This window comes from Emys orbicularis, chromosome 11 (assembly GCF_028017835.1).
Source record: "Emys orbicularis isolate rEmyOrb1 chromosome 11, rEmyOrb1.hap1, whole genome shotgun sequence".
Classification (NCBI taxonomy): domain Eukaryota; kingdom Metazoa; phylum Chordata; order Testudines; family Emydidae; genus Emys; species Emys orbicularis.
Genome location: NC_088693.1, coordinates 37,686,071 through 37,708,808, shown reverse-complemented (window position 1 = coordinate 37,708,808; position 22,738 = coordinate 37,686,071). Strand labels below are relative to the sequence as shown.

Sequence of the window (22,738 nt, the reverse complement as noted above, 5' to 3'; positions counted from 1 at the left end):
CCATTGTGTCAATTACATACATGTACAGCATGCCTACATATAAAGAATGGTGTGTCTCTTCGTTCACAACAGGAAATATGGCAGTGCACTATCAGTATGCTTTGATACTTCTAATTTTTTTTCTGATGCTGAGATATATGAAGAAACTGCATTCACAACTTATTATTTACTTCTAGTAGTAAAGAGTTCACTTTGTTCATGTTTCATGAGTTAGCTCAAGGATTAATGGTCCTCTGAACAAGTGCTACCAGTAAGATATCCATTTGTCCCGTTGGCACCACTGGTCCCATTTGTGGTGGTAGTGTTGTGTGGATTATTTGAACGAGGTACTGAATCATCCTCATCCGAACTGGATTCAACATCACTTCGGTCATCCTTTGCTACCTGAAGAACATGTGAGAAGGAGCATGTTATAGGCTATTGCACGACAGCATGATGAAGCATGCACTAGTTCACGCCAGAATCAGAGAAATTAGAGCCTGAAGAGACTCTTCAATCTGAACTTTAAAAGGGGCCTCACCCCTGACATGCTTTTGTGCAATTACCTTCCTAGGCACCCTTCAAGCACTGATCGCTGCACAAAAGTAATTGGTTCCTCTTCTCTTCCTTGATTGCATTTCTCAAATGTATGACCTTGGTCATATAGTGTAAGGTGTAATGCAGCAAAGCCAAAAAGAGGCAGAGAGTAAAGAATGCTAGAATTGCCCTCACTGCCCTGTTTCAGGGCACTCATGTGTTTACCATGGTGGTGAAGAATGCAGTGCATGGGCAGCAAGCAATGAGCGGGGAAATCAGTGAAGGTGCATTAGGCATAAGGCACTAATGGGAAGAGGCCTGCAGACCAACAGTGATGTGCAACTTTAAAGTTTTTCCTTCCATGTTTGGTTCTATTAATATACATATTATTATAATACTTGTATTAAGACATCCATGCTGTAACACCAGATTAGAAACACAGGCACTAGCTTTCTTCAGTGTGATACATTTGTGTGAATTGGTGGGGGGCAAAAAACAGCTGATGAAGTGATTTCTCTGAAATGTTTAAAGTGCTCTTGGGTAAGAAATTTAACTCTACTTGTTTCAGTTTTTACAGGGATCTTTCTACATTCCTGAAGAAGCCCAGAGTATCTCCCCCTCTGTTCCCTCTTAATAGCCCAACTGCCTTGAAGGCTCCAAAGGCTCCATCCTCACAATTAAGGATGACTGACATGACTCCTTTCAGACCACGTTTGTTAATTGGCCAACAGAGAATAGAGCACAAGGCACACTTGGGAGTTCCAAAGTACCTGCTAATAAGTACAGTCCCTAATGCCAGTATCTTATAATGCTGCAGATATGAAGCCCTTGAAATTAGACTTCTGCTCAAATCAGAATTTTGATTTTATACTCCTGAATTAAATATTACTATGGACTCTTCCATATAATGGGACTTTTATGTTAAAGCTCTTGAAATAAAATGATGCACTTTGAATTACACTTTAGTCAAACACAAGTTATGCGCTCAGTACTGAGGTTAGTGGGTGAAATTTAATAGCCTGTGTTATACAGAGACAAGGTGGGTGAGGTAATATATTTTATTGGACCAACTTCTATTGGTGAGACAGAGAAGCTTTCGACCCACAAAGAGCTCTTCCTCAGGTCTGGGAAAGGTACTCCAAGCATCACAGCAAGGTGGAACAGATTGTTTAGCATAAGTAAGTAGCACATATTATAAGGGACCATTCAAGGTGGAGTGGCCTGTTAACAGGTTACACAGGTCAGACTAGATAATCTGATGGTCCTTTCCGGCTTTTAATTCTATGAATGTATGAAAATTTAGGGCTAGATCCTCAGCTGGTGTAAAACCAGAGTAACTATAGTGAAGCCCAGTAATCCAAAACACTATTCTAAACTGTGCTCCCAATTGTTAAATTATGTGATCAGATATTATATATTCAAAAAATGCAATATGTATAATAAGCAGGGGTTTTGTTTTTATAACTTTAGATACAGGTGTAGCACCTTGTTGTACTGTGTACTACTCAGTGTATGTCAAATAAACAGAATCCGGGTGGTTATTTATATGACAACTACACGGCACACCATTTTTATAAAACAAACTGCAGGTGACTGGACTAGATGACCTCTCGAGGTCCCTTCCAGTTCTGATTCTATGATTCTACAGATTAGGTATAACACAGAGTAAAAAATGAAGATAAAATGGCATATGTTGACTACCTAAATTAGCTGGTAAACTACAGTCATACACCTCTACCTCGATATAACGCTGTCCTCGGGAGCCAAAAAATCTTACCGCATTATAGGTGAAACCACGTTATATTGAACTTGCTTTGATCCATCAGAGTGCGCAGCCCCGCCCCCTCCCCTAGAGCACTGCTTTACCGCGTTATATCCAAATTCGTGTTATATCGGGTCGCGTTATATCGAGGTAGCGGTGTAGTTGATTACCTCATTAGCTCAAATGCACCTGATGAAGATTATTGCTGGTTGAAAATAAATTGAATATTATATGGCTGCTGACTAAATTATTAACATATAGACCTCACTGAAAAAGAGAGCTTGTTGTATAAGTAGTTGTGACACAGACATACTCAGACAAGTATATTACCCCAAACCATCTTCTCAATATTTCACCAAAGGGGGAGTCATGGATAGTCTCTGCCGAAAGCTAAGAACTAGCTGATTGTCACAGTTATTGTGAGATGTTTGTACAATTTTAGAGCTATCTAACATGTAGAATACTGTGTTCCAACTCTGTTGGGAGTGAAACCTATCACCTGAGACCTGACCTACTCAACATGAGAACAAGGGACATCCATGGACTGACCCGGTTTGTGTTTACAGTCTAGGCCAGATGCAGCCTTCAGCATTTTCAAAGACAAAAGAACCTCAATAAAAAAATCTCTGAACATGGGAGCCGTGGGTTGAAGGACAATAGTCTGTAACTGTGTAAAAGAAGAAACAAGAGGACAGGGAGGATTACAGAGGAGTGACTCTGCCAACAGGGGTTGTCTCATGAATGGTAGATCCCAGCTTTCTAGACTGTACAAGAGTTTTATAGCACTCATTTGGGTGTGAAATACCTTATCAGACAGGAAAGTAACTTAATAACTATAACTACAGTAACTATAGTTTGTGTCTTATGTTTTTCTTTTACCTGTAGCCTGATGTTTCCAAATCCTTTTACGTGCCTGTATTTTGAATCTTTATCTCATGCTCACGCAAATAAACTTTAATTTGGTTTTACTATAGATACATCTGAGTGCCTCGTGCTAAGAAGAGTGTTGAACTGAGGTGAAACTGCTGAAGTGGGGGTGAACTGAATGGAGGCAGTGGATCGGTGTGATTGAGGGGGTCCAAAAGATAGTGAACTTGGTACTCCAGAGTAACAGAGTGGGATGTGTAAATTGCTAACTTGCAGAGGGAAAGAGAAGTGCTTGTATAGCCTGGAACAGCTTGTGTTGCCAGCAGCTAGCTGGTGGCTGGAGAGAGTTTCTCCTTGTGGGCAGGAACAAGACTCCCTCCCACTGTAAGCAGGTGGTAGTGATTCACCCCAGACACCTCGGGTAACCCCAAGAAGTGTCCCAGTAGTCCAACTCAGTAAAAAAAAATACTAGACCATTATAACAATGACCCAATTTGCAAGAATGAGAAAAAAATGCTATGTTACCACACTGTATATTTTATTGTATTGTATTATCTGAGAAACAGAACAGTATGTGATCATGTAAGTTAACATTGCAGTGTTGAGAGCAGAGTTAAGGTTGCAGGTGCATCCTTAACCTTAAAAACAATGAGGAGTCCGGTGGCACCTTAAAGTCTAACAGATTTATTTGGGCATAAGCTTTCGTGGGTAAAAAACCCACTTCTTCAAAATTACAGATGCAGGCATAATGCATCTGTAATTTTCACTCCATGCATCTGAAGAAGTGGGTTTTTTACCCACGAAATCTTATGCCCAAACAAATCTGTTAGTCTATAAGGTGCCACCCGACTCCTCGTTGTTTTTGTGGATACAGACCAATACGGCTACCCCTCTGATACTTGACATCCTTAACCTTGTCATTTCCTTATTTCTCAATGCTTAACTCTGCAGCCTTAACAATGTCTTAACAGTTTTCTTTGATGGAATTAATTTAAATTCAATTCTTTAGGTAGCTGACATGCACTGAAATACACAACTTGAATTGTGCCAGAGCAGAGGGCTAGGCTGTTCTACAGTCTGTTATGTTTATTTGTATTACAGTAGCTAGACACCTCCACCAGGACTGGAGTCCTTCGGGGTTAGGCACTGCCAGTGCTTAATTTGTAATGAAAGAGGTGCCGGGACTCAAGCAATTAAGTGCTGGGGCTCACACAATTTTTTTCCTTTCATAACGGATGTGACAAGCCTTGAGATGCCGGGGCTCAGCCCTGGCAAGCCTTGGCACACAGTAAGCACTGGACACTGCAAAAAAACAAAGTTAAAAACAGTCCCTGCCTCTAAACACAGCCTAAGCAAGAAGCAGGTGTAACAATCAGAAGAAACAGGGAGGAAGGACACAGGGAATAGCAAAACATAGATTTGTATGCATGCGTCTTTTGCACAGCAGAATCAGAGAAACTTACATGCAAAGGGTTCCACTTTCCAGCCTTCCAGGACAGCACAAGGAAAAGGATAAACAAGTAGAGTAAGAAAGTCACAGTAATGCTGGTGTGAAATCAGGATCACTGAGGCTTAGAATTGCTAAAGCAGAGGTGTCCCAACTGTGGCCCTCAAACAAAATCACAGACCATGGCAGTACACATCTATAATACAGAGGGGGCAGCTGATATCAGGTGGGCTCAATCCAAAAAGGAGCTGAGCACTTTGGCCGCAATCTTGTAAAGCAGTTAAGCACATGAACAGTCCCATTCACTTCAATGGGACTATTCACATGCTTAAAGTTAAGCACATGCTTAAGTGCTTTGCCCCTTGTTAGTCTGCGCCCACAGACTGGATGGTTCAACATCTTGATTTGAGTAGTCTGGACATACTGTATGCTTGGACTTGTAGACGCTGTGAACCACACCCCTGTTTTTAAATAGAAGTGGCAACAATGTGTTAATTTTGTACAAAGAGGTCTGGCCCTTTGGCTCCTGGAAATACGGCCCTCTATTCAGCCAAAAGGCCCCTGAAGCTTAAGACTGTAAAGAGTTCAGACCCACATCTCTGCCAATTACCAAAGAGGCAGCATGACAGGTTTCAGTTTATTTTATTGTTCTTCTCAGTTGGGAGGCAGATATTTTTCACCAAATATTCTAAGAAAGGAAGTAAAACAGAACTGGCAGAATGCAAACAAGTGCTATTTACACAACTCCTATATGTGTAGTGGGATTTGACACACCTATTTTTAAAAAAGGAAGCATTAACAACAACATAATCCTAGTCTTAAAAATGCATGTATTTGGAGTTCACACATCTAGTACATTTGTTATCAAGGAACAAAGCTAGTAAGCTTTCCATTAAAGGAAGGAAAAGCATATCACAATACAGCATCTGTCCTCAAGTCTGTGTTTTGGGTCAGATAAAGAACAAATCACTGGACAATTACTAAGTGCTATTTACTAATTTTAAAAACATTATAAACAAAATGTTTACTGCAAAACATCAGACAGTGTTTGTGTCATCTTACCTTGCCTCTGGAGATAGCTTTATAAGCTGCTTTTATGATTAGATAAGACCAAAAACAGTGCAGGACTTGAAGTACTATGAGCAATATGTTAAAGAACCACAGGGCAGGAAAATTGCCCAGAGCTTCATACAATTCAAACAGCATTGTGTTTAATATCCTAAAAGAGAGAGGGAGACAAAAATACTTACATTTTGTTCGAGTCAACAGTAATCTAAAAAGGAGCCCTTTTTCTAATTAAGATGACAAACATTTGATTAGATGGTATCCACACATATATTCAATTCTCAGATTTATAATGAGAGACTGAATAGCACTGGAAGAGGAGTGATAAAGCGTCATCTGTGGCTCTGTGTCTCCAGAGGTAAATGACTGCATAACATCACCTTCACTATTTAATTTCAATCAGCAAACACCACATATACAAAGCAAAGGTTCTACACTCTTGCCCCCCCTCCTTTTCAGAACTGGTGAGTAACCAGACATGGGTTCTCTCTAATACCTCTTTATCCTGGACAATCCCAGAGGAATGACAGATTCCCATTCTTCAGATTATTCTCCTCCTCATGCAGAGTATACACTTTCCATCACGTCCATCATAGGCTAACAATGAAACACTTAAGCAAGAGGGACACCTCTCACTTCCAGGTAACCTAATTCTTCTGAGAAGGAGGGACCTTAAAATCAGACTGTACTTGAGTACAACATAATGACACCAACACTCCACCCATTTTACCAGTATAATGAGTTTTTCCCCTCTCTGAAAGGGATTTGTCTGATTTGGAGGAAAAAGATACATTATAAATAGTAACCAATACTTGCTATCAGACACTTCTTATAACAAAGAACATTAAACCATATGGCAGTAAATACATTATTAGAGCATTTGTCAATACTATTTACAGCTCTGTTAATGTTTTTACTGTAAATTCCCAGTCTTGACATGAGCAAAGCCTCCAGTGATGGTTTGTTGATCTGAACCTGTACTATGGGACAATTCACGTAACATGAGACTTCAGCAATTGTGGTATATAAGGCAATAGCATGCCTATGATAGGACTCAGAGTGTAATAGGAATTAACTCATTCAACACTTGAAAACTAAAATAGTGCTTGATACAATCTGGGTCATAGTGAAGAGTGAGGCAACAACCAAAACTAACAGGAGATTGGGCAATAATAGGATGTAGGTAGAAGAAACAGCAGTACTTATGGCAACATACGGCTATCTAGGAATGCTTGATACTTTCAGGAGTCAATTAAAAAATGAAGAAGATCATGAGGGTTTCTTACATACCTTCTACTCTATACCCCTCTTGCTGATATCTAAAGTATTGGAAAGTTCATTGCATTTAATATTTTAAAATTTTAATTATCACTACATAGCCAGCAGATGGCACATTTAATCAAGTTAACAAATGCGCAGCTTTCAATCTGCTCTTGTTATGCTGTGTTTAGAACATAACAACGTCTCCTTTTTGACGTCTAAAAACCTACCCATTCCAGAAATGTAAGGAGTAAGTTATGCTGCACCAGGGATGAATATGGCCCATTCTAACAAAGTCTGAAATCTTAAGAAGATAGAGAGGCCATGTAGAGCATATCTGAGGCCTAAAGCAATATCACCGCACAAATGTTACCTGCTGGATATCAGAGATGGGAAATAAGCATCCATCAGAAGATCAGAACCCTCTCAGAACTGCTCATGTTTGACAGATTGAGGAACAAACTAGAACTTTCCAATAAGTGTCTGATACGGTTTGCACAAAGATTATTGCACTGACTACTCAAAATGCAATTCAGGGACAGTGACATGACACAATGTGGTTGGCATGGGAGGGACAGCTGGGCCTTTAAAGATAATTGTTATGCAATTCAAGTACATAATGAAAAACAGAAATAGAATCTGAACATAGAAGACCACAGAAATATCAGACAGGTATTTGGGCATAAACCAAAAAATTGGTTTATGCCCAAAAGAAAGAATATCCCATTTTGGAAGGCTGTGTAAATAGGGATCAGCTGGTTAGGTAGGAGTGAATATGAAGGGAGCTGGTTCTATATTTAGATTTTCAGGGCAGGGCAAGGCCACTAAACTCCCCAAACCTCCTTTCCAACTTCCATTCTTCTAAAGACTCATTTGAAACATATTAACCATATACACTAGACTAAAACAGAAAGCCTGCGGTGGCAATCGCACAACTAAGTTGGTTCTGGGTAAAATTTACAAAAGGGCCTAAGGGCCAGATTTTTTGAAGTATTTAGGTGCCTAAAACTGCAGCTAGGCACCTAGTGGGATTTTTAAATGCACCTAGGTGCTTAACTCTCAAATTTTCACAAGTGTCCATTGATTGTGGAAGCCACCATTTTTTGACTGCCTTACCTGACACCTTGAGCTTGATTTCCAGAGGTGATCTGGTTAGAACTGCTGGTGCTCTGCACTTGTGAAAATTAGGCCCAAGATGTCTCAAGCTGGTCACATAAAAACTTAGGCACAACAAAATCAGAGACCACTTCTGAAAATTTGGCCCTAGGGAACTTGCTCCTGCTTCTCAGCCAAAGGAGGCAGAACTGAAATGAAAATCACTGTGAGTAGCACTAGCTTCTATGGTGTTTCCCAGCATATAATATACCGTGTTTCTAGGGGAGACTGCTGCACTGAAGGGATGCTCCTCATGTCTACCCTCTTTCTGGCCAGTCACTTCTCCCCAAATTCACCTAGCGAAAGAAAGGCACATGGTGCCAAAATGGGGCAGCCAGCAGTTACGCTGAGATAGGGGAGAGCAAAGGAGCCAGCATGCCCCTGTGTGTGGCCCGTCTGCCATTTCAGTATAGTTGTCCTGCTTTTGCTTTAACACTTCACAGGAGTGAGACATCCTGCAATACCACACCCACCCCATAGCATATCAATAGCCAGGTATAAAAGCGAATGTAATTGTAACTTAAACCTTATTTATTACAAGCGTGTTCAATGATTACGTCAGTTATTTTTCAGCAACAATTGTTTTGTCCTTTCCTGGATTTTTCGCCTTAAAAACATTTCTATTTACTCCTCCACTTCCAAACAAAGAGAGCTGGAGAGTTTCCTTGCTCCAGTGTCTGAGGCTAGTCAATTTGAGCAGAGAACTGGAAGTTGGGACTCCTGGGTTCTATGTTTGGCTATTCAAGTAACTTGCTGTGTGATCTTAGGACACTCAGCTAAGTTCCCTGTAAGCTGCGTGGCTGCACAGCAGCCTATTTAGCGCTGCGCAGGCACTCAGCGAACCTGCCCAGCCGGGACCTGCTGCAGCCGGGCGAGGGGCACCCCTCCTCCAGCCCCAACTCAGCTCCGGACCTGCTGCGGCCGGGCAAGGGGCACCCCTCCTCCGGCCCCAACTCAGCTCCGGACCTGCTGCGGCCGGGGGAGGGGCACCCCTCCTCCGGCCCCAACTCAGCTCCGGACCTGCTGCGGCCGGGCGAGGGGCACCCCTCCTCCGGCCCCAACTCAGCTCCGGACCTGCTGCGGCCGGGCGAGGGGCACCCCTCCTCCGGCCCCAACTCAGCTCCGGACCTGCTGCGGCCGGGCGAGGGGCACCCCTCCTCCGGCCCCAACTCAGCTCCGGACCTGCTGCGGCCGGGCGAGGGGCACCCCTCCTCCGGCCCCAACTCAGCTCCGGACCTGCTGCGGCCTGGCGAGGGGCACCCCTCCTCCGGCCCCAACTCAGCTCCGGACCTGCTGCGGCCGGGCGAGGGGCACCCCTCCTCCGGCCCCAACTCAGCTCCGGACCTGCTGAGGCCGGGGGAGGGGCACCCCTCCTCCGGCCCCAACTCAGCTCCGGACCTGCTGCGGCCAGGGGAGGGGTGGCTCTCCCCGGTCCCCAACCCAGCCCTGGATGTGCCATGGCCGGGGGAGGGGCGCCTATCCCGCGGTCCCAGCCCTGGAGCTGGAAGGGCGGGGAAGGGCACCTCTCCCGACCAGCCCAGGTTCTGCATGGGGAGAGAGAGCTGGGGGGAGTTCTTTCTCCCTGCCGTAGCCCCAGAGCACCCTCCTGCACCCCAACCCTCTGTCCCAGCCCTGAGCCTCTCATCCCTGGCCCCACCCCGGAGCCTTCACCCCCCCCACCCCAACCCTCTGCCCCATATCCCCGGCCCCGCCCCAGAGCCCACACCCCAACCCTCTGCCCCATCCCTGAGCCCCTCATCCCCTGCCCCACCCCAGAGCCCGCACCCCCAACCATAGCCCTCACATCCCTGTACTCCAATCCTCTGCCCCACACCTGAGCCCCTCCCACACTCCGAACCCCTCAGCCCCACCCCCACCACATGAATTTTGTTATGTGCATCAATATGAAGGTGATGTGTCACACATCAGCTCCATATTGGTGCACATAACAAAATTCATTCCGCACATGAGTGGGAAAAATTAGAGGGAAAACTGACACTCAGTACTCCTTTGCCTCAGTTTGCTCATTAAAATGGGTAGAATATGACTTTTACCTGCCTCACAGGGCTGTTGTGAGGTTTCAGTCATTCATTAGTAAAGCACTTGGAAGAAAGGAAGAACAGTAAGGTGGAAAAAAATAATATTATGGGAGGGAAAAATACTCCTCAGCCTTGTCCAATCTAGACTCACAATTAAGGCAATGGTCTCTCTCTTTACCAGCTGGAAGGCTGTCGAGAGAGAGATTCTTAGTCTTTTCTAATCTCTATAGCTTCCATGGAGCATTCAAATTTAGTTAGTCAATAGTGTAATGATTCAACACACTTTAGCATTATTGACAACAATCCCTGCTCCCAACACACGCACAATATATGCAATACATGGCACTCCAGAACAGCATGTTTGCATCAGTTATTTGTGCCAGAGAGATATCTGCTTAACCCCAACTCCCCACTATTCCAATTAAGTTAGAACATTGGGCACAGCACTATTACTACCTCTATTCCCTGTTGTGCACACTAGAATGCACTGAACACCAGACAGAATTACTGCTATTAAACACTCTTCTCTTGGCCAGCAGACTCTGTTCTACACTTTCAAAAAATATATATTAAATCTGTTAAACTTAATTATCCAGCTGTGCTCTGAGCCTGAAATTGCCTTCCTGAGTCAGAAGCTTGAAGGGGTGTGAAATTTTCAGCTGGACCATCATAGGAAGGTGGGGAGAGAATGAGATGTGTATGTGTGTGAGGGGACAAGGGATGGTAAGTCCCCCTCAGCTGACAATGATTATGACCTATCTTCCAGGTAAGGGACCAGTTTCTGCAGGGGATCACCCTGTCTTTTTACCATGATTAGAGTTGAATGTGACCTATATCTCAGCTCTCACAATTTCAACTGGGTTCTCTAGCTATTTGTAATGATCCAGACCTCAGTTATACGATAACTTCGCACATGTGTTAGGGTGAATAGAACTTCTGACCAGGCTCAGTTAAGATGAGTTGCCAAACTTCTCCTGAAGGGAGTATGAAGTGAAGGGCTCCTCCCCAGGACAAAATTAACCATTAGACCCAAGAAGCCTGGGTCTATACCACTGACCTGCCAAGGGGCCTCAACCAGCAGCTCTGCTAAATATTTCAGCCTAACAGAGCTAGTACTTAAAGGCCTGTCTTGCCAATTCTTCTCTTTTCTGACTGGCTGCTCAGCCAGCTGCTGTTCCTTTCACATCACTGCTCTGGAGGGACACTCTTTGGGTCTTGCTGAGTGGAAGGACCAGCTGGTTTCCCTTTCCTTTTCTGTCTCCCAGATTTTCTATTCCTTTTCAGTGCATGGAAGTGGATCTTATGCCAGTAGTCAGAGCATGGGAAATGAGAACAGAGTGACAAAGATCTAGCATAAGCTGACAGGAGTAGTTGGATGGTCCAGTTACTCTCAGAGCATCAGTGAAACAGTGAAGGCCTGAGGGGAAGGAGAGAGATGGAGTACCCAATGGCATTGCAATGGGGTCCTGGATTTGCTTGTCAGCCCTGTTCATGGTCTCTACTTCTCTGGTCAATGAGCTCCAAGGCCTGGACCAATACAAGGAACATAATGCTGGAGTGGGTCTGACACATTCTATCTCCTGGACAGCTATTTGTGTACCAACTCCAGTGGTAAAGAGTCCTGTGGCACCTTATAGACTAACAGACGTATTGGAGCATGAGCTTTCGTGGGTGAATACCCACTTCATCGGATGCATGGGTATTCACCCACGAAAGCTCATGCTCCAATACGTCTGTTAGTCTATAAGGTGCCACAGGACTCTTTGCTGCTTTTACAGATCCAGACTAACACGGCTACCCCTCTGATACTTAACTCCAGTGGTGACATCTGTAATCATGAAGATAGCCCCAATGCAGTATAATGATGTTCTCTGAGATGGCTTCTGTCCTTTATTTTTCTTTTCATCTCACTCTCAGGTTTGCGCAGACTCCTGAAACACAGCGCAGGCACTGCCTATTCTACCAGCTCAGGGCCAGCTGCCTCCAACTGGCTATTTCCATTGACGTCTGCAACTTTCACCATACCAAATTATGTTGGTGATGCTACCAGAGAAGCCACTTAATCTGTCTAGCTGAGAGGGAGACCTGTGCAGATAATACATTAAAAAAAACATGCTTTACAATTATTCAAGGCCCTTTTCAAATCAATCCAGACTCTGCCAGGTTCCTCCCTGTTTGGGCTATGTGTGTATCTGTAGCCGAGATGTATCATCAGCCATTTAGATCAACAGTTACAGTTTTCCTTTCTCTTCCTTCATCACTGCTGTCCTTTTCCAACCCTCCCTTGTGTATTTGTTCAGAATTCTACCAGTGACAAAGAGCTCCCACAAAAGTGAAGGTAAAGCCAACTCTGTAAATGAACCAGAGCCATGAAGGCCAGGGGCCCTAGATCAGTTATAAGCCTAGAGCACAGAGATCTGCTCAGCCTCCTCTAGAGCAGAGAGGGCAGTATGAAGTGAATATATTGCTGCTTTATCAATAGCATTAGAAACATACACATACAGCCAAATTCTGCTCTCATTTACACAGGTGTAAATCCAACAGACACCTACTAAAGTCAATAGAGCGTGTAATGGTCCTCACTCAGGGTCTGGTTGGGGAGCGTGGCCTAGTGGTCATGACCGCAACCGCTGACTGCCAACGGGGTTGTGGGGAGGGGAGCCTGGGCCCTCCCACTCCAACCGGTTCTGACCCAGGGCCTTTTGGGCTACCAGTGGTCTGGCAACCAAGGCTGCTTAAGGCTGTCTTCCCTGGGACACTTCCTCCCTCTCCCCTCCCCAGGTCAGCTAAGTCCAAGGCATTCCCCTGCTGGGGAAGTCCAAACCAAATAAGTAAGAGTGGGTTACCAATGTCCAGTGTCCACAGATGAGGGAGAGGGGGATACTTCCCTCTCTGATTGTCTCTGGGGTGGGTCCTCCCTTCCCTCAGGGAGGGCCCTCTTGAGGGGCTGTGTCAGAGCCTTTAGGCTTCCCTCTACTCTGTGCTGCTGGAGCTGTGGGCTGCAGGTCTGCTCACCTCCAGCGCTGCCACCCAAATGAGCTAATTCCCTGTCTTAATTACTCCAACAGATGGAGCATTTGCTGCAGGTGTAGTGGGGCAGGGCTGGCTGAGCCCAAAATAATTCCTTAACCCCTTAGTGCCCAGTGTGGGGTTTGTACACTCCATCACAGAGCGTCTCCGGATTTACATCCTTATAGTTAAAAGTAGAACTTGACCCATAGCTTCTTTTGATTTTGAGTCACTTGTCAGATGGAGAGGGAAATCAAAATGAGCAATGGACTAACATGTACCTGTGTTTGAAAGCAAGTGGTCATTCATGAACGACAAAAGAATTTGGCTCGGGATCTTAAAGAAGCCACGTTCCCGAACAATCAAGTGAATTCTGAGTTGCTCAATGTGCTTCAGTGCCGTCACATAACAACCAGGGATTTTGACTCTGTAAAGTATAGACACCTGTGTTGTGCAAGAACAAATCAGACAGATCAAGGAAGTGACACTGGCCCCAAGGTGGGGTGTCCACTAGGCATCCTGAGGACAACTGTGACCTACAATGTCTTGCCATGGGACTTATGTGTAAGTGCAGATTGAGACCAAAGATGATCAAAAGCTAAATTTTTATTTTATTTTTTTTGTTAACCTATTGAGGAAGATAAAAGTACAAACAAATACGCTGCACATTTATTTTTGATAAATTAACCACTAATTAACTGTAGCCCCGGGCTCCTGGCGAGATGCCAATACAGTCTGACTGTCGCAGAGTTGGGCACGCGTGTTTTAATACTAATCAGCAACAAAACATCTTTGCAGAAATCACAGAATTGCCACTGAGACAATGTTATTTTAAGCCCCATATAGATCAGTAGGGCTTTCAGTTATTTAACTAATATAATGCAACAGACAGGAAATTATTCATGTTTGATGTAGTGTAAAAGGAGCCATTCTGATCAAGCTGTCTATTGTGCTGAGTTCAATTGTGCTTATCTGTTCACCCAATTTCTTCTCATCAATGGCTCCTGCCCACTAACAGATTTGCCGTCACTGGTATGAACACTAATATCTCCAGTCTTGTTGACAGAACAACTGAAAACACAGGATCATATACACCTTCACAATCAAAGCGCATATCTCAGGAGAGTCTTTCTATAGAGATTTGAATAAAGGAGGATTTCAGATTCCCTGGCAGAATGCAATTATACTCAGCAAAATGTTTTATCAGGAATATGTTCTGCCAAAATGCATGTGTATGTGTCTGGGATCAGAGCACATAGATAGAGGAAACAACGTCATTTATATTTCCAAATCTGAAAATCTTTAAGAACATATTAAAAGCTTGCACAGACAGCACATAATTCATGTCAAGAGGCATCTGTTTCAGGGTCTGTATTGTTCCCTGCATAAATGAAAGACTTGGCATATGATGTATGGGCCAGATTGTCCCTAGCCTTTGCAAGGGTGTGCAGGGAGAGAGTAAAAAAAGCCTTTGCCATGCTCACTTCCTCTTCCATGCTTCCTCTTGGCACTAAGGACAATCGCAGTTCCTGAGTGCAAGAAAACTTAGGAAATGTTCCCTCCATTCCCCCCAGGGAGTTGGGAGGAGGCAGGGTTAGGACCCATCTATAGAGCAAGTTAGACATCCCAGCAAGATGACTGTACCAACTTCTCCCAATAATCTTTTCCACTGTAACTCTGCGCTGCCTCAAACCAATGCAGTAATTCAAGAGCACGATTTAAACCATAGTAATTTGCTTCCAGAGTTTTTTACACTAGAATAACTGAATCACCTGCAAGACCCCCAAAGATCGATCATATTAAACAGAAGCGGTTCAACGCATAAATTAAGAGAAAAGCTGTCAAACATATGATCCAAAGGTTACATTCTTGTTGGAGAGTAATTTTATCTACTTGCTAAAGGATTTAGACAAGCAAACAAAAAAAGTATCCTCACAGCTGATGGACAGAACACCACACAGAATTCAACACCTGGTCGTTAGAGAATAAGCAAAGCTTAACTAAATAATACAAATGTTAGCTGAGAAATTCAAAGCATCAACACTCTAATGCAAGTCTATGGTGCTACTCCAAGAGGTATAGTAAAGTAGCCATCTTCTAGAAACAGTCAAGTAACAGTTTCATTTAAAAGTAAATTGAGTCAACTTTGGATTTTTTTCCCTCTCCTTTTCGCAAAACCAGAAAACGTAAATTCCTTTAGTCTTGGTCTCTCTCTGTAGGTGGCAAAGTTGTCTCTCACAGAGCTCCCCTCAGCTCCAGATTAGGAGCGTATAGTGGAATCCATCGCAGTGGATGTGTGGGAGCAATCCTGATAGCCGTTGTTCATCAGTATTCTGTTTATTCTCCAGCCTTCACACTTCATTAATCACAGTGATTTAAAAACAGCACCGCAAATAGTTGTGGCAGCAGCAAGAAGGTGAATGCCCCTTACTTTCTCTTGAGATATTTACACCCATCCCAATAATTCTCAGCCCAGAGTGCTGCGGTAATTGTTTCTGTTCTATTTGTATTTTAGAAAAGACACTATTCAAAATAATAACAACTCCAAAGCCCCAAGAACACTGATTGAACAATCTGTCCCTGCCAATAGAATGTGTTATTGGAGCCACAGGGAACAATCTGTCTGAACCAAAATTGAGGATAATAAGGATTGACTTTGATAAGTCTGATGATACTCTTTTTATTTAAATTTTGCTTGTTATGATCACATGAAAATCCAAAACCAGAAACACTGAGCAAATGTCACTGGTTGTTATTTACATTAAACCTTTCACTGGTGAATGACATTTTTAACTTTTGCATTGGTTAGTTTCCCTCTAGGAAAAGCTGGCTTAGGGCTAACCTAAAACTGCTGAGGCTCAAGTTCTGCTTCAGACAGTATTTGAAGCTTTGGGTTCTCAAGAATCATAAACAAGTCAAAGGGATAAAATAACCAGCCTCCGTTAAGGACAGCATAAGCTTACACTTCATCAGAAGCAGATAGGATGACAATGTTACATCTCCTCTGCTAAAGAATATAAACAAGGGTTTATTCAAGGGAGAAGATTCAAGGCGAGTTATTTATTTAATTCACCGAGCCTCTTTTTTTATCTTAGTTTATACATGAATAGTTTATTACTTCCTCAAATTTATTCATTGTTCAAAATTATTTGCCAAAAGTTTCCTTCAAATAATTATTGGCCAATAGCTGGTTCATTAACTGTTTGTTGTGACTACAAAATATCTGAAATTCAAGCAGCATTCCTTAGTTTTGATTATTAGTCCTAAGTCCAAGGTCTAGTGCTATTGTTTCTGCTCCTTGAGTGAATGAGTAACTCTGTAAATCAAGTTCCTGGTATGAAAATTGTTAGTCATTCAAAATCTGCTGCCTGAAAATACAGAATAGTTTGCAGAGTTGTTGTAGCTATGTTGGACCCAGGATATTAGAGAGACAAGGTGGGCGAAGTAATATCTTCTACTGGACTAAGCTTGAAAGCTTGTCTCTCTCAGCAATAGAAGTTGGTCTAATGAAAGATATTACCTCAGTTACCTTATCTCTCTAATAGGACCAACACGGCTACTAATTTCTCCAATTTGTCCACATCTTTCCTGAAACATGGCACCTAGAACTGGGCACAATATTCCAGTCCTGCTTATAACACTCGTGCTAATACATCCCAGAATGATGTTTACTTTTTTTGCAGTAATGTTACATTGTTGACTCAGATTTAGCTTGTGCTCCACTATGACCCCCAGATCCCGGTCTGCAGTACTCCTTTCTAGGCAGTGTGCAACTGACTGTTCTTTCCTAAGTGGGGTACTTTGCATTTGTCCCTATTGATTTTCATTCTAGATACTTCAGAAAATTTCTTCAGTTTGTCCAAATCATTTTGAATTTTAATTCTATCCTCCAAAGCACTTGCAACCCCTCCCAGCTTGGTATCGTCCACAAACTTTATAAGTGTACTCTCTATGCCATTATTAAAACATTGATGAAGATATTGAACAGAACTAGACCCAGAACTGATCCCTGCAGGATCTCACTTGATATGCGCTTCCAGCTTGACTGTGAACCATGGATAACTACTCTCTGGGAATGGTTTTCCAACCAGTTATGCACCCACCTTATAGTAGCTCCATTGGGTTGTATTTCCCTAATTTGTTTATGAGAAGGTCATGCGAGACAGTATCAAAAGCCTTATTAAAGTCAAATTATACCACATCTACTGCTTCCCTCCTATCCACAAAGCTTGTGACCCTGTCAAAGAAACCTATTAGGTTGGTTTGACATGATTTGTTCTTGACAAATTATATTACATACAATGTAACATTTCCAAAGTGCTGTGCTATTATTAATTAGTTATATCCTGCCACCAGTGAACTAGGAGCTTTACAGTCAGATATTAAGACAGAGGTCGCTGCCCTAAAAAGCTTGCAGTTTAGATTGGCAATGTAGATGAGAGGTAGAATGAGAAGATAGAAACACTCAAGGGGAGAGGACATTGAGAAGCTAGGAACACAGTGCGATTGAGTGGTGATGTTAGACAAGTCTTGGTGGTTACACAGCATTTGCATGGATTTTGTTTTGCCTTTTTTTGGTGGGGGCGGGGGAGAGGGAAGGGTAAAAAAGTAAAGATTTTCAGTCACCTAGTTCAGCTGTTTTCAGCCTGTGGCCCCTGGACCACTGGTGGTCTGCAGAGAAGTGGCTGGGCACATGGTGCTGGCTCTCCTCCTATCAGGAGGCCTGTAGAAGCAGCTGTAATCAAGAAGAAGGAGGCAGCTTTGATGCAGCTAGTAGGAACTACTCTACATGAGAGGAAACCGAAGCAGTCCCCATGGACCAGTGAAACTGAAGTTGCCTGCAGGAGTAGAACGCTTGGGGACACGGGCCATGCAGTATATCCAGGAGTGGAGGAAGACAAAGAGATCGATGCCTGGGCAGCATGTGCAGGGGAGAAGGGGATGAGGCAAAGGAAGACAGGAAGGGGGTGCATGCACAAAGAAGGAAAGGGGAAAAGAATAGATGGGAGGGGAAGATGAAATTAAGAGTAAAACTGACAATGGGATTAACTTTTTCAAACGAGATAAACACTTATCACATTAAATACACCCAAAATAAACAGATCAGATTTGTAACATTACAATGCCATGTAAAGAATTGCTAGTTACCTCTGGAATGTTATGTGATTACAAACAGATCCTGGAGACACCCTTTCTATTAAAATGTTGCCCATGCTGTGAAAAAGTTTGGGTACCATTGGCCTAACAGTAAAAGATTTTCTACGGCATACACTCCTGTCGGGTATGAATTAATTAATCCACAAAACACTCCTATAAGGTATGCAAATATCTCATTTTACCGATGGGGAAACTCACACCACAGAGAAATTAATCTTCAACAGAATGCCTCCATTCTGCTCATGCAGTGATTAGCTTTGGCACCAGTTAGTTGATTTTGGATTAAGAGGATGTGCCAAACTTTATCTGAATCATTTAACCTTGGCCGGCTATATTTCTCCTGGGAAAGCTAACATTACAATATAATTTGAGAGTAGAAAAAAGAAGAGCTTCAACCTACTTAATCTAATTTAAAAACATTCATAAGACCCTTTACTGATTAAATTTTGTATTTTGAGAACATTATTTTGTACACTGTCATTGGAATAGAAAGAAAAGAGCACTTTAAATTACTACTGGGCTAACGTGATAGCCCCTGTTTGTTAAATATATGGTAGCTTCAGTGCAAGTGAGCAATGTAATATTATGTTGAGAGCATTATGCAGAATGATCTAGAATTTAAAGCAGCACTATTATAGTCGAGAAGCTGAAAATGTGTACATTTGACTTCATCTAGCTGGTAGCAAAGTGGATCTAAATCCCCACCCCCCTTTAAGCAATGCTTTATGTAAATGCTAAAAACCTACATTTTGCACCAAATGCTGAATCACTTTCCATGGGCATGCAAAGCCTGTAATGCATCAGAACCGGTATCTAAATTTGGACCTATCCTACAATGGTTATAATTGGCAAGGAAATAGTTTCCAGATTTTAAATACATTTATTAATACTATCTCTCTGGTATTGGTAAATTAGAATGAACCCAAACAATAGTTACTGATTAGATAGGACCTACATTATATTGCTTTATCATCTGCTTCCACCCCACTGGCTAGTCAGCAGAGAGAATATGAATTAATTAATAGTTCCAGTTCTATCCACCATCAATAATACTGTGTCTTCCCAGACTAGAGCAACTCCCGGCATATTTTTAAAATGGCTTTTAAATAAAATGACAATAACAATATGATTACAGGGGGTAAAGCTGATTACACTACTGTTAAAGCAGCATGGCTGGCTCCTCCCTCCTTGCATCTGGCCATGCCTTGTGCTGTAGTCTGCTGCCCTCTTTAACCTGTTAAGTAGCACACAGGAGTTGCTTGTGGCTTTGCAGTGAAGGAGCATGCTACCATATAGTCACCTTCTCTCCCTCCCCCTCCCCCCGATTATCACACTTTTTCTCCCTACTGAGCTTGGGCTTAGGTCTTTGCTTCTACAGACCTGGATTCAAATAAGGCTTTGATCAAACATGAGATGACATTGTTCTCATTTTAGGCATAAAAGGATATTGGTGCACACTGCAAAACCACTGCACAAAATGGTAAGAATGTAAATCTGTGCTCAGACTGTATTTGCTAGATAATGTAACACTATATTGGTAATCTCTAAATCTAGAATTTGGTGTCTAATAGCAGGGCGGGTGTGGTCAGACAGAGGGAGTTGGGTAGGAAAACATACACAAAACTTCTGTTTGTATTATGCCTGGCTCTCACCAGTTATATCAGGTCTTTAATTTAATTGTGAACTATAAAAGGTTGCCTTATGATTAACGTGAGAAGCACATCAATAATTTCAGTTTTTTCCTTAGACTTTGCTGTATAGTATGACATTTGGCTGGAGTGCTCCAGAGAAATTTGTCAAAATTGTGTGAGGCTTCATTTCTTGATCTTCAACCCAGATTGTAAACACTTCAGGCTAACTCCTGCACTCCCAAACACTTGACTTGAGTGGGATTGCACGGAGGTAAAGGAGAAGCAGAATTGCACCCTTCTTATTTTCACATGCCTTGAGAAAAACATACTCGGAGTAGCTACTTTCAGTTGAGAGAAAACTAATGAACGCCCCTGAATTTGTGGACTTTAGTGAATACTTGGAAAAGAGCTTTGGGTGAGATCAATCTTGATCTCACTCAAAGCAAGTACATAGCAGTGCTCTGGTAAATGTTGGTGTTTGAAAAGCTTAACAGACAGACATCTAAAGCTGGCATTCTCCCCTTGGCTTTTCAAATACCATAGAGTGGGTTTAAAGTGTTATTAAAGAGCTAGAGTGATGGCTAAACAAACTAGACAGCTATCTACTCAAGGAGTGTAAATCTGTTATTCCTTTAAGAACATTACAGGCAAAGCAGGAAATCACACAGAGGAAAATGCACTTGATTTCCATTTGGAGCAGTACAGAGACCTAACCTGTGTTCAAACTGAACCTTACCATGGACAGATCCCCATAGCCACAGTCGTCTGTGGTGTATCTCTTTTGGCGGAATTTGGCTCTCACTGTTTCCCCAATTTAAACAGAGATATGGGAGGATGCCACCATATGGAAAATGCTGCCTCTGCTGTACATCTCGTAGCACACAGGTGGGAGAAATCTGTGTACTCCAGCTACTGATGTTTAATGTGTGACTAAGAACCCTTTGGTGGCAGAAGGTGAAAAAGGTCATTTTAAAAAAGAAGTCCATCCCATCTTCAAAAATGTACTGAAGGCTTTAACACAGAGTTTGGGTTTCTGTCGGGTTTGTTTTTTTAAATCTCTGGGGTTATTGAATTCATGGGGATTCTCTGGCTCGGAACGCAGTCGTCAGCACAGCACCTCTGGACTCTCTGAGCACTAGGGGAGTCTTTTGCATTTCACAGCTGATGAGATGACTCCCAAAAGGTAACTTGACTTTATCCAGGCTTCATATTAACAAGCCCCCAAAGAGATCTCATTTTACTGGATTGGGAAAGGATCTGGGGTGAGGTGAGGGGTTGGTATTTGTGTAAGTCAACCACATGTGTGATTAAGTAATGAGCTTTTTGTGGCTGTTTCTCTCTGCAGGATCACTAAGAATTTCTGCTTACCATAGCATCCTGGCATTAACTGTGCTCTCCAAACACAATGGACAAAACTGTTATTCCACTACATCCCCAAACTATCCTGCCTGACAGGATTAGTTTTGTTTCTGGAACACTGATTACGAGTGTGGGGTCATGAACACAGTGAGGTGGTGTTGGAACTGTCTCACCAACACTTCTCAAGGGCAGGATGCTCACTTTATAATGGGGCTGCTCCTTTCACGTGCACGAGTGAGAGACAGTATTTCATACTGCAGCTTTAAAGAAAGCTGGAAAGGACTCTCCCTTGGGACACAGCAGTGCTACTTCCTCATTAGACAGAGGGTTTGCTATTGAGAAGTGAAAAGATTCCACCCTCCCCAGAGCACATACATTGCTTCCACAGCATATACACTGCTTCCCAGCTGCTTTAGGAAAAAAGAGAGGCACGGGGCATTACAATCCTGCATGGCAGCAGCACTGCCATCAGGCCAGACTCCTACTTCACTTGTTTTCTGTGTTTTTCCTAAGGGCTGGTCCACACTAACCCCCCACTTCGAACTAAGATACGCAACTTCAGCTACGTGAATAACGTAGCTGAAGTCGAAGTATCTTAGTTCGAACTTACCGCGGGTCCACACGCGGCAGGCAGGCTCCCCCGTCGACTCCGCGTACTCCTCTCGCGGAGCAGGAGTACCGGCGTCGACGGCGAGCACTTCCGGGATCGATTTATCGCGTCTAGACAAGACGCGATAAATCGATCCCAGAAGATCGATTGCTTACCGCTGGACCCGGAGGTAAGTATAGACGTACCCAAAGACAATGAAAGTGGTAAAGCATGTGCTGAAAGCCAACTAGCTCCAACCTCACCTATTGGTCTCTGCTTTCAGCACCTAATTCTTGGCCCCCTACCCTACAAAGGCAGCTGCACACTTACCTGTGGCCGTCTTGTGTCCAGCCCATTTCTGTTTTAAAACCAGCTCAGACCCTGCCCCCTAACTTTTACTATTTAATGACTGTTGACCCCCATGGTACTCTATAGCAGTAACCAGCTAGGATCTTCTCTAGTAAGGGCATCTAGTTATCTCTCAAACTTTTCTTTAATGCTTGTGAGATACAGGCCAGTACACACAGCTGGCACTCTACTGTAATGTATTTATTTCCAAACTAGTCTAGGGCCAAGTACCTGAGGAAGGAGGCATGCTTACTCACCACAAAGGATATATGCCAAGCCTACTGATGATGAAGACAATGGCAAACATAAGGAACAGGAGGTCACTCAGTTTTTGACACTTGCAATAGTTTGCCATTTTGGCAGCCTGCAAAAGAGAGGGATGAAGAGTGTTTACTCCAGTTATGATAACAACTGCAAAAGTCTTACACTGTGCATGAGCTGCGATGAGCAATTAAAATGCAAAGGAGCCAAATTTCGACCAAATACATCAAGATTCACATTGTTCTGCTATACAGTGACCTTGCTTCCTCTCTA

The 22,738-nt window shown here is 43.1% G+C and overlaps 1 protein-coding gene across 2 annotated transcripts in view; it reads right to left on the bottom strand.

The window, feature by feature from the left end:
* Window positions 1–222: 222 nt before the first annotated feature.
* The window catches only part of CERS6 (ceramide synthase 6), a 217,515-nt gene continuing 194,999 nt past the window's right edge, over window positions 223–22,738 (bottom strand). The window contains exons 8-11 of one of the 2 annotated variants that reach the window (XM_065413633.1): window positions 22,462–22,568; window positions 5,655–5,811; window positions 4,609–4,632; window positions 223–384 (exon numbers count right to left, since the gene is read on the bottom strand). In XM_065413633.1, coding sequence (XP_065269705.1) covers window positions 223–384; window positions 4,609–4,632; window positions 5,655–5,811; window positions 22,462–22,568 — 450 coding nt within the window. The remainder of the gene's footprint in view (window positions 385–4,608; window positions 4,633–5,654; window positions 5,812–22,461; window positions 22,569–22,738) is intronic. The other variant, XM_065413634.1, reaches the window with a different exon arrangement.